This window comes from Tachysurus fulvidraco, chromosome 8, assembly GCF_022655615.1.
Source record: "Tachysurus fulvidraco isolate hzauxx_2018 chromosome 8, HZAU_PFXX_2.0, whole genome shotgun sequence".
NCBI lineage: Eukaryota > Metazoa > Chordata > Actinopteri > Siluriformes > Bagridae > Tachysurus > Tachysurus fulvidraco.
In genome coordinates this window covers 14,165,602-14,178,013 of record NC_062525.1, presented here as the reverse complement: position 1 = coordinate 14,178,013, position 12,412 = coordinate 14,165,602, and the positions used below count along the sequence as shown (strand labels likewise).

Below are 12,412 nucleotides of genomic sequence, written 5' to 3'. Positions count from 1 at the left end.
GGGTAATGACAGATGTATGTGTCGCGGCAAATAAAGAAAGCGGCCGATTTTCTGCTTGAACATATGTACTCAAATACAGCGTCCCAAACACGTGGTTCTCCATCAGGGAACCTAGGAGCAGTAATGCAGGCTTGCTGGACACCTGAGGACAACTCTAGATAGTATTTAATTGGTCTCTTAGTTTAGTATTGGCACCCTTGTTGCTCCCATGTGGGTAATAACATAGATATCCGTGTGTGTGTGTGTGCAAATAAAGAAAACGGCTTATATTCGGCTTGAAGACATGTACACAAATACAACCTTCCAAACACAGGGTACAGGGTAGACAGGTACACAGGGTACAGGGTACAAACACAGCAGTGATTCAGGCTTGCTGTTCAACTGAAGACAACTATAAATATTACTTAGAAATATAAATATAAATTATTTATAAATATTATTTTCTTATTATTATACTCAGACACTCGGGATGTGGACTGAGTATGAAAACACTGATTAGATTGGAAAGTTAGCAGAGGATGGTTTCGATCCATCGACCTCTGGGTTATGGGCCCAGCACGCTTCCGCTGCGCCACTCTGCTAGACAGGAAGGTGTTTCTTTATGTTATATGTACATCATAAATTCATTCATAGCAGACATAAACGTCGTAAGCTTTTATTGTTAGGCGTCATATTCTTTGTAAAATTGCTGCCCCAGTTCCATACACGTTTTCGGAAGAAAAGTCCGCTACTGGACTCCAACCCTCGCCCTTTGTCTCCAAAGTCAGACGCCTTATCCATTAAGGCAACTTGAAAGCTAAGCAACATGGAGGGTAATACCATCCTTGAGGGTAATGACAGATGTATGTGTCACGGCAAATAAAGAAAGCGGCCGATTTTCAGCTTGAACATATGTACTCAAATACAGCGTCCCAAACACGTGGTTCTCCATCAGGGAACCAAGGAGCAGTAATGCAGGCTTGCTGGACACCTGAGGACAACTCTAGATAGTATTTAATTGGTCTCTTAGTTTAGTATTGGCACCCTTGTTGCTCCCATGTGGGTAATAACATAGATATCCGTGGGTGTATGCAAATAAAGAAAACGGCTTATATTCGGCTTGAAGACATGTACACAAATACAACCTTCCAAACACAGGGTACAGGGTAGACAGGTACACAGGGTACAGGGTACAAACACAGCAGTAATGCAGGCTTGCTGGACACCTGAGGACAATTCTTGATAGCATTTCTTAATAATATCTTAGTTTTGTATTGGCTAAAAATAACAGTGACATTTGCCTTAGCTGCCTTATTTCTGCAAGGACACGATAATAGACGGTGCTATAAGCCCTCCACTATTTAGGGTGATGGTGAACCGTAAAGACACTTGGGATGTGGACTGAGTATGAAAACAATGATTAGATAGAAAGAGTTAGCAGAGGATGGTTTCGATCCATCGACCGCTGGGTTATGGGCCCAGCACGCTTCCGCTGTGCCACTCTGCTAGACAGGAAGGTGTTTCTTTATGTTATATGTACATCATAAATTCATTCATAGCAGACAGATAAACGTCTTAAGCTTTTATTGTTAGACGTCATATTCTTTGTAAAATTGCTGCCCCAGTTCCGTGCACGTTTTCGGATGAAACGTCCGCTACTGGACTCCAACCCTCTACCTTTATCTCCAAAGTCAGACGCCTTATCCATTAGGGCAACTTGAAAGCTAAGCAACATGGAGGGTAATACCGTCCTTAAGGGTAATGACAGATGTATGTGTCACGGCAAATAAAGAAAGCGGCCGATTTTCTGCTTGAACATATGTACTCAAATACAGCGTCCCAAACACGTGGTTCTCCATCAGGGAACCTAGGAGCAGTAATGCAGGCTTGCTGGACACCTGAGGACAACTCTAGATAGTATTTAATTGGTCTCTTAGTTTAGTATTGGCACCCTTGTTGCTCCCATGTGGGTAATAACATAGATATCCGTGTGTGTGTGTGTGTGTGTGTGTGCAAATAAGGAAAACGGCTTATATTCGGCTTGAAGACATGTACACAAATACAACCTCCCAATCACAGGGTACAGAATAGACAGGTACACAGGGTACAGAGTACAAACACAGCAGTGATTCAGGCTTGCTGTTCAACTGAAGACAACTATAAATATTACTTATAAATACAAACATAAATTATTTATAAATATTATGTATTATTTATTATTTTCTTATTATTATACTCAGACACTCGGGATGTGGACTGAGTATGAAAACAATGATTGATAGAAAAGCTAGCAGAGGATGGTTTCGATCCATCGACCTCTGGGTTATGGGCCCAGCACGCTTCCGCTGCGCCACTCTGCTGTGCTTTTGTAGAAAAGGTAAGTTAAATAATCCCTGGATAGAATAGAATGAAATAGTTTAGAACACGGCTTATATTCAGCTTGAAGATATGTACTCAAATATAGCGTCCCAAACAAAGGGTACAAACACAGTTGTGATGCAGGCTTGCTTTATGCGGTTTCATTATATTATATGTAAATTCATTCATTAATTAATTTTCTACCGCTTATCCGAATTACCTCGTGTCACGGGGAGCCCGTGCGTATCTGAGGCGTAATAGGGCATCAAGGCAGGATATACCCTGGACGGAGTGCCAACCCATTGCAGGGCTGTTATATGTACATCATAAATTAATTCACAACAGAGAGATACACATCCCCGAGGTTGATGGATTTTATCCAATATCTGTTTAGGACTGCTTAAGCTTTTATTGTTAGACGTCATATTCTTTGTGAAGTTGCAACAATTCGGGCAGTTATAGCTTTAAAGCATCCGCAATTGAACCCGAACCTTCTACATTCTTCTTCAAAGTCAGACGCCTTATCCAAATTATTATTAGTCCAAAGCGCAAGCTGAGCAACAGGTGGCACTCTTGGATAATAACATAGATATACGTGTGGGGGCAAATAAGGAAAACGTCTAATGTTCAGCTTGACGATATGTATTGAAATACAGTACGGTGATAATAAACCGTAAATACACTTCGAATGTGGCCTGAGTATAAAAACAATGATTAAATAGAAAAAAAAAGTTAGCAGAGGATGGTTTCGATCCATCGACCTCTGGGTTATGGGCCCAGCACGCTTCCGCTGCGCCACTCTGCTGTTCCGCAACTGCTTTCTTTTTGTTATATATCATGAATACAGTCATATGGCCAATACATATATTTGTCACTTATACAATACTTTTTATTTGTCAATTCATTCATTCATTTTCTACCGCTTATCCGAACTACTTCGGGTCACGGGGTACCTGTGCCTATCTCAGGCGTCATCGGGTATTAAGGTAGGTTACACCTGCCTTAATACCCGGAGTGCCAATCCATTGCAGGGCACACACTCTCATTCACTCACGCAATCACACACTACGGACAATTTTCCAGCGATGCTAATCAACCTACCATGCATGGCTTTGGACCGGGGGAGTAAATCGGAGTACCCGGAGGCACGGGGAGCACTTGCAAAATACACACAAGGCGGAGGGGGAATCGAGCCCCCAACCCTGGAGGTGTGAGACAATTACCGTGCTAACTTATTTTCCACTGATTATAGACAATTTAATTGCTGCATATTTTCAGTAATATTAAGATGGAAAATTTAAATTAATTTGACTTAAGTTTGATTAAACATTCAGCATTGTATGACAGCATTGTAATGGTTTCTATTTAGAAATAAAGTTCACCCCAGATGGGACTCGAACCCACAATCCCTGGCTTAGGAGGCCAGTGCCTTATCCATTAGGCCACTGGGGCAGGGTGAGTGCACTGTTCACTCAGGTCCCGTTTAGTACGTAGTAATTTAGTACGTTCGTAATATTTAATAATATACTACTAATGTTTGTAGGTTCGACGTCTATCTTGGAAAATAATGAGGGAAAATAATGAGGAAAAATAGCGGGGGCGTACAAATAAATCTACATACAATAATAACATAACTGGTGGTTGTAGCTCATGATGCAGTGCTTCAACTCGAAACTGATTTAACACTACATAAAAACCGAAACAGGTCTATTTCATCTTTTAAAATAGGGACAATAGGCTGAAATCAGTTATAGGCTTGGTGGCTAGCTATTCTTAAAAAAAGCACCTCCAATCCGTTGCTCGCTTTGATTATTTTTCCTGTGGATCTTTTAAGCTTCCTGTGAAGAAAGGGGGAGCAAAGGAGGACATGAGTGTTTGGTGATACAGCAAAGGGTGTACGTCCCATATCTCATAGAGTCTGGTTAGAGGAATGGTGTCTTTTTTTTGACAGTTTCGGGTTAAATATCTTCCACGAACAATGAATTTACTACCATCCAACCCACACGGAAATGGACTTCTTTATGCTGGATTTAACCAAGATCATGGTAGGATATTTTTCGTGTTGTTCCTGGTGAATTAACGTCACCATCGCTATGCTGTGAAGGCGACAGCCAGTGGTAGCTTTATTAGCACGGAAGCTAATAGTTTGAGCTCGACTTAGCGAAATTAGATGTATATTTTGGATCGATGGCTATGTCTGAGTTTGTTTTATTGAGCATCTGAAGAAGCTAGATGACAAAATAACGCTTGCTAAAGTTGTCTTTATCTTATTTTTAATGACACTTCGATCACTTCTCGGGTTGCTAAGTAGATAGCTTGCTAGCTGGCTAAATTGGTTTGTTTATATACCGAATATGTATATTCGAATATTCGTTGTCAGGCTGAAAGATATTATGGTGCAAAACATAAGAATATTTGTTTACTTTGAAAATGTTAACGTTGTCCCATTTATCTGGACGCCTCCCTAAGATGTACTTGTTTTTATTAGCATTAATATGTTTTGAAACACACAATTATAGTCTTGTTAATTTTTTTCCCCTTCGTTTACAGGATGCTTTGCATGTGGGATGGAAAATGGCTTCAGGGTGTACAACACAGATCCTCTTAAAGAAAAAGAAAAGCAAGGTGATTGCTGCTGATTGACATGTGACCTGACAGATCACTAACCTGATCACTGTGACTTTTAAAGATGTATACATAAAGATAACGCGTAAATAAAGGCAATATCAAACTTAAATCCTTTTAGCAATTATCTTAAAGGTATGTAGAAGGCTACATAAGGAAGTTAACAACTCAGTCTGCAGTCCAGCACATGATTTTCCAGTGTGATCACTTAAAATACACACACAAGTATCTTAATTAAGCTGCTTTTAGCAGTTCTGAGATTTCAAAATCATTTTTTCCACTCCATGTTTCTTAGCCTGGGTGGATCTTAATTAAAATTCTCAAGTTTTTTGGTTGGTGACTCAATTTTTAGGCTCAAAATGCTCATGAATAATGTATGTGTGTTTATTAAAATCATTGGCTGTTTGCACCAGCTGAACATAAAAAAAAAAAAAAGGTTTGGCCACAACAGGCTTAGCTATGTTCAGCCTTTTGATAAATGTTTACACCTGTTGCACGGTCTACAACTACAACAAGATGTATAGTTAGTGACAAACGTACAATTGCTTGTAATGTAATTAGTGTGAAAAAAGAAAAAATGAAAGTGTAGAGTAAATATGCAAATTTTAGTATGCAAACAAAATATCATGAAAATGATGTTTGGCAGATGATAACAGAGGCGGTCGACGAAGCAGAGGGTGGATTAGGATGTCGGACAGTCTGATTTTTCATGTTGCAGCAGAGACAGCTTATTTCAATTATATAAATATTACTTTACACCTACATTTGGCTAGATGTAAGATATAGTCTCAGATGTAGCACTACACAAGTTTACGACAAGAAGAATTTTACCTACAGCCACATCTTACAATCAGGTGTATGCCTTGTATCAGCTGGTACAATGTCCTGGAACAGTTTTGCTGGTTTATGTGGATTCATATTTAATGTGATATTTTCATAGAGCAAGTTTCGTGGAGCATTAAATTTGTGCTTTCTTTGTGATGGTTTAATAATTCTTACATGCAAATAGATTATATAGCCAAAAGTTTGTGGTTGCCTGATCACACCTATATGCAGTTCTTCGCCAAACTGTTCCAATCAAGTTAGAAGCACACAAATTTTTTTATTTGCAGTAGCATTAAAATTTCGCTTAACTGGAACTAATGTGGGCCAAACCTGTTCCAGCATGACAATGCACCTGAGTTCAAAGCGAAGTCCTTGAAGACAGGGTTTGGCATGTTTAAAGTGGAAGAACTTGAGTGTCCTGCATTGAGCCCTGACCTCAACCCTACTGAACATCTTTAGTTTGAACTTATTTATATTTATTATAATACTAAAAGGTGCTAACTGCCATGGTTTTGGAATGGGCATATATACGTGTGATTGTAAGGTGTCCACATACTTTTAGTCATATAAATATGCTGCTGTGATTATATGATCAAATAAAGTTGACACAACTTTAACACAATTAGATTTTAAAGACGCAACAAATGCTGCCGCAGTGGGCTGAAATATCGTCCACTCTGTTCAAAGTATAGCATGATGTAGCACTTCTAGCTTGAAATTAGGACTGCTACAAAAAATACATAATTACATTTTAACTACATTAAACATAACAGCTGTTATGCATAACTTAGTGAGATACAATGGGTTATTGTTTAGAAAATGTGAACCATGATATAGTATTTGATAGAGCATAAACTGCTGGTCCTGTGAAGTTTATGGAAGTTGTGTTTGGCTCACAGAGTTTCTCGAGGGTGGAGTCGGGCACGTTGAGATGCTCTTTCGATGTAACTATCTTGCTCTTGTCGGAGGAGGCAAGAAACCCAAGTACCCACCTAATAAAGGTATGTTCTCTTGCATAATATGGGTAAATTAGCATATTGTATAACTCAGCACATTAAAATTCATGTGGCGTTCAGTATAATGAATGAATTTTTGTGCATTTGTGTGTAGAGGTTTTGCAGAATATTGCAGTGTATTTTTTTTTATTATTCTAAAGACTGGGGGAGCATGCACAAACACATTATTAATCCAAGTTGTTTAGAAACAAAAACAATTTTGAGAATGCAGAATTCGAATAAATCTGTAATTAAAAAAAGGTGCGGTGATTATTTACTTTTAAAATGTTACACTGATCTGCACACATCCTCTGACCAGACATGAATTTGAGATAATAAAATGAATAGGAATAAATGACTTTGATTTTGTAAACCATACTTCCTCAATAATTGTTGTTTGTTTGTTTATTTATTTATTTTTTAACTAGTTATGATCTGGGATGATCTTAAGAAAAAGACAGTGATTGAGATCGAGTTTTCCACAGAAGTCAAAGCTGTTAAGCTACGAAGAGACAGGTATTTGGCATTAATTTAAAAACCATAATTTCATGCATTATTTCAAACATTCCTTTCACTCTCATTTCATCAGTACTATTAAAGTCCCTGTCAACTTATTAGGTTTTACCCTAAACATGGAAACTAAAGTGATTTTTTTGTTTCCTGCTCTCTCAGGCTCTGTGCCTTCACTTGAGGAAACTGCAGCATCCTACAACATTACAGTTTTATAGATATTTTAAACACAATTTAGTTTATGAGGAATATTATTCAGCAGTTCTACCTTTTTTTTTTTAAGAAATTCAGAAACACAGTACCAACACTTTCAATAACTGTCATTATGTGATCTGACACTTCCACGCTGTTCTGAACATATTATTTAGACTTAAATGATTGATTAATGAAATATCTTATTCACACTTTTTATAGTTTGAATAAAGTCAGGGACTTCAAATTAACTTATTGTTAAAGTCAGGGACTTCAAATTCTCAGGTCAAACCCCTTTTCTTACAAACAAGAATCATTAGCAGTCTTTTGCAAGTCATGCAACTAAGAATCAGGAAGCAGGTCTATATTGAATCATCTTCTGACTTTAGCTCTTTACATGACTCATGTGAAGTCATCAAATAAAAAATAGCTCATTAGAGTGACATGATGGTTAATTACAATAACAATCATTATTTTTTTTCCTCAGTATATATAAAAATTTTGTACAGTTGTTCAGTCAGTATAGCAACAAAATGTGAACCACTGGGTAAAATTTTAATCGAAAGTAAATTCGTAATTTACCTCATATTTTAGAAGACTATATTCCTTTATATGTGACAAACCTGAAACCAAATTAAAATGAATTACATTTAACATCGAAAGCAACTGGAAGAAATGATTATTTTTTTAATCAGCCAGCATCTAAAATTAGCCTTTATTTAACCTAAGTTCATGCCAGCAATGCTCACCAATATTGCAGTACTGTAATATAAAATGCTTATTCTATGAAATGAAAGAGATTTTTCAGTTCCCATCTGTCCTAAAAAGGATGGGATAATTTAGGTGTGGAAATGAGAACCACTGTACTGAGAGTACAGTAATTTAGATGCAAATGACAAATTCTGTATTAAATATTAAGCGAATAGAACTCAGACCCTGTGCTTTATTTCATATTTAGATACAGCTGACCTAAGTATATCTGATGCATAAGGGTTTTTTTTGGTAGTATATCTTAATCAAGTCAATAAGCTTTTATTGTCATTTCAAACATATATAACTGACCCAGTACACAGTGCAATGAATTTCTCCAGGACTATGGTTCTACATAAAACAACACAGAGTTAAAGACTTAAAGCAAGTTGTCCTAGCTTCATAAAGTGCATCGGTGCAAACAGTGTGAGACAAAAGACAGTGCAAACAGACAATACAAAACATTTCAGGACGCATGCACAAAATAGCGACGACCAATGTGCATTCTGTATATTATACAGTACATTGTGCAACAATACAGTATTGTAAACAAAGAAGGTTATATTATAGCAGCAGTTGGATGAGGTATTGAAATGTGGTGTGCTGCAGTTCAGTTCTGATTGTTGACAAGTCTAATAGTTGGAGAACTTTCTGTCTTTATGCTTCCAGAATTGTGGTGGTCCTCGATTCAATGATCAAAGTCTTCACTTTCACACACAACCCTCACCAGTTGCATGTCTTTGAAACATGCTACAACCCTAAAGGTACGTCTCCATTTCACACAAAAAACAACTGTGCTGAAATATTCAATGGTCCTCATTTATCAGGTCTGGAAGTGTTTTATATACCAATCCACACTACAAACTCCCACAAGATTTACTCATGTAATATGTTAGTAAATGGTATCACGTGTACCTTGCCAAGCGTGATTTACATTTACCGACATCCACAAAACTCTGTAAAAGAGAACTGAAAATGACTAAATAGTGAAAGTGCAGCATGTGTTAAAACTTCCAGTAAGGCAGGATATCAGCTTCTATAGACACTAATTTTTCCTCCCTTTATATGAAAGAATATCTCTTTTCCCAATTTAATTTCTTGTCTTGTTTGTATTTGATGCTGAGTTTTCAATTGTTTGTGTTAATACTCTCTAAAATGATTTAAGAATGGATTTGTTCATATTCACTTGTTTTTACATCAAATCCATTTTTTTATATCGGGAGGCTCATTATGTTTGTATGTTGTATGATTATGTTCACTGTTGTATTAACTTATTCAATATAATTATATTCACTGCTTCATATCTATAAGTACTGCATTATCAGGACTGTCAGTCTTCAAATCATTTGTATACATTACACACACTACTGCTGCTATATATTGTAGGCATAATATTGCACAATATTGTTATTTGAACTCCCAACCTTTATGTACATAACTGATCGTTCATATTCTATATTCATATTTAATACTTATTCTGTCTATATTGTATCTCATCGTCTGCATTGTCTTGTATAGTTTGTATAGTATAGTGTTATTTATGTCTGTACTTTTGAGAGTCACAAACAACTGGAACCAAATTCCTTGTGTGTGTCAACATACTTGGCCAATAAACCTGATTCTGATGAAGTTTCAGTTATTAAATTTTAAATTCTAAGTATATACTCATTTGTTTTATTCCCTAATATAATTTTCAGATAGTTGATACAGCTTATGTCTTTTGATTATCTTGGCAGGTTTATGTGTTCTGTGTCCAAACAGCAACAACTCATTGCTAGCATTTCCCGGCACCCACTCTGGACATGTGCAGATAGTAGACCTAGCCAACACAGAGAGGCCTCCGGTGGATATTCCTGCCCACGAGGGTGCTCTGTGTTGTATTGCACTCAACCTCCAGGGCACAAGGATAGCCACGGCTTCAGAAAAGGTTAGAGACAGATGAGGAAGTATTGATACAAGCAAGGAGATTTTGAACAGTATTACTCTGAATTCTTTTCTCTAAGTGCACAAAGCAGCGAAATAAATCAATCACGATTTAAAGAATATGTTTGAGATGCTTTTCTGTAAAAAAAAAAATAATAATAATAATAATAATAAAGTGTCTGTTTATGGTCTAAACTTGTTAATTTCTTCAGGGGACTCTAATCAGAATATTTGACACGTCTGCGGGTCATCTAATACAGGAGTTAAGACGAGGTTCGCAGACTGCAAACATATATTGGTGAGTTGTCGATTATTTCATGCTGTGATACAGGACTCCAAACCACATACAGGTATGTACAGTATAGTAAGCAACATATTTAGCACCTGAGGTTTTTTTGGCAGCATTAACTTCAATCAGGATGCATCTCTCATCTGTGTGTCGAGTGACCATGGGACAGTCCACATATTTGCTGCAGAAGATCCCAAAAGGAACAAACAATCAAGGTTTGGAAGAAAATTAAGACATTTGCAAAGTTTAAAACTGTGTCCCCTTATGGATTCACTGCTTCTTACCTGTAGCTATGTTTTTTCTTTTTTTTTAAACAGTTTGGCCTCAGCCAGTTTCCTACCGAAGTATTTCAGCTCCAAGTGGAGTTTCTCAAAGTTCCAGGTCCCATCTGGCTCACCCTGTGTCTGTGCCTTTGGAACGGAGCCCAATGCAGTCATAGGTAAAAAAGGAATTGTGTGTTAATTTAGCAGCCTTTAGATGTGACAATGCTACGAAAACCTCATTCATGGCCAGAGAAAATGCACACTTAATAACCATTCTTTTTTTTTTTCTGTTTTTTGTTACCCAGCCATTTGTGCTGATGGCAGCTATTACAAGTTCCTGTTCAACCAAAAAGGGGAGTGTTCCAGGGATGTATGTGCCCAATTCTTGGAAATGACTGATGAGAAGATCTGAGCACAGACTGTACTTGGATTCAATTGTTTTTTTTCCCCTATTTTCTGACAATTTGAAGAATGTCAGAGGAATAACAGTTTGTGGCATTCCTGCCTAAGTGACTCCCTGGTGCAGGAAGACCAAGAGATCTGTAATCTCAATAGCCAGTTTTTAAAGAGCTCAAATGAAATACTGACCAGTGGAGAGATGGATGAATAAACTGACTGCAGTCATTCAGTGGAGTGAGAAGAGGGAAACTATTTTTGAACTGACAACAGTTGCTTTTTAAAAGGTCTTCCATGAGAACTGCTGTTTTATAAGCATAGAGTTGGCTAGAAGAATATTTGTCCACTAACTATCCTACTGTAGTGAGTGCCTCTGTTATTACTGAAGAGGAAGAACGCGTGTATGCTTATTCATCAGTCACAATATGTATGGGCATAATATTGGTAGCCTTAGCTTTGTTTTACCTGTTGCATAAACACAAAAAGCCAGGCATAGCTAACTATCTAACTGCAACAATATAGCATAGTACAAAAGAACAACATTTACAATGTAGATATGTTTTTTTTTTTCATTCATTGTTACTTACATGTATGTGCAATTTTCATTATTATTATTTTTATCACGAGTGTTGCAAGTTAATCAGTCAGAACAAATTAGTATTTGATCAAGGCATTTTATTAGTATGTGCATAGTCATGTGCGCTCCATAAATGGATTACAGATATCCTTTTCACATTTAGTCATAATTCGAGAGAAAGAAGTGTCCTTCTAAATCAGAATTTAATCTCGACACATTGCTAAAAGAAAAAAAATGCGGGGTTGATTTGAAATTTCAAAAATTATTGCTTTATCATTACATATTTGAAAGGTGGCAATTTCAATAATTTTTTTTCAATTAATTTCAATTAATTAATTTTAATATTCATTTCAGTTAGCTAATGAAAAATCAGTAATCACAACTTCCTTTTTTTTTGCCAATACTAATGTACAGAAAAAAATACCAAAGTGCCCAATAGTAAAAACCTATATGCTTGAACACTTCATTTAATTCTTTAAAAAAAATCAAACTTTGTTGATTAGAAACTTATTTCAAGCTTTTGTCGTGATTGTAAATGTACACGTGATTACAAATTGTTGCACAGCATTAACCATGCTGTAATGTACACTATGACTGAGTTACACAGGGATACATCCAACACAATGTGTCATGTAACAAATTAAACACGATTGTAAAACAGTCTGCTAATCGGTTGATCTGTGCCTGTGCTGATTGGCTATTTGCAGTGTTTTGTAACGCCCCCGATGAC

General features: G+C 36.9%; 1 protein-coding gene and 1 non-coding gene across 2 annotated transcripts; one reads left to right on the top strand and one right to left on the bottom strand.

The window, feature by feature from the left end:
• Positions 1 to 3,716: 3,716 nt before the first annotated feature.
• On the bottom strand, positions 3,717 to 3,789 carry trnar-ccu. Its single transcript has one exon. It is a non-coding gene; the product is annotated as a tRNA-Arg (tRNA).
• Positions 3,790 to 3,927: 138 nt separating this feature from the next.
• wdr45b (WD repeat domain 45B) lies at positions 3,928 to 12,342 on the top strand. Its single transcript, XM_027177470.2, has 10 exons — positions 3,928 to 4,382; positions 4,888 to 4,962; positions 6,687 to 6,788; positions 7,211 to 7,298; positions 8,904 to 8,998; positions 9,971 to 10,161; positions 10,370 to 10,455; positions 10,560 to 10,661; positions 10,764 to 10,885; positions 11,015 to 12,342. Exons 1-10 carry the CDS (start codon positions 4,316 to 4,318, stop codon positions 11,119 to 11,121), a joined length of 1,035 nt encoding a protein of 344 aa, XP_027033271.1. The 5' UTR covers positions 3,928 to 4,315; the 3' UTR covers positions 11,122 to 12,342.
• Positions 12,343 to 12,412: the final 70 nt, after the last annotated feature.

Coding starts and splice junctions, on each gene's coding strand:
- wdr45b (XM_027177470.2), top strand. CDS start 4,316: ATGAATTTACTACCATCCAACCCACACGGAAATGGACTTCTTTATGCT. Junction 4,963..6,686: donor TAAAGAAAAAGAAAAGCAAG/GTGATTGCTGCT, acceptor TTTGGCTCACAG/AGTTTCTCGAGGGTGGAGTC. Junction 10,886..11,014: donor GGAGCCCAATGCAGTCATAG/GTAAAAAAGGAA, acceptor TTTGTTACCCAG/CCATTTGTGCTGATGGCAGC.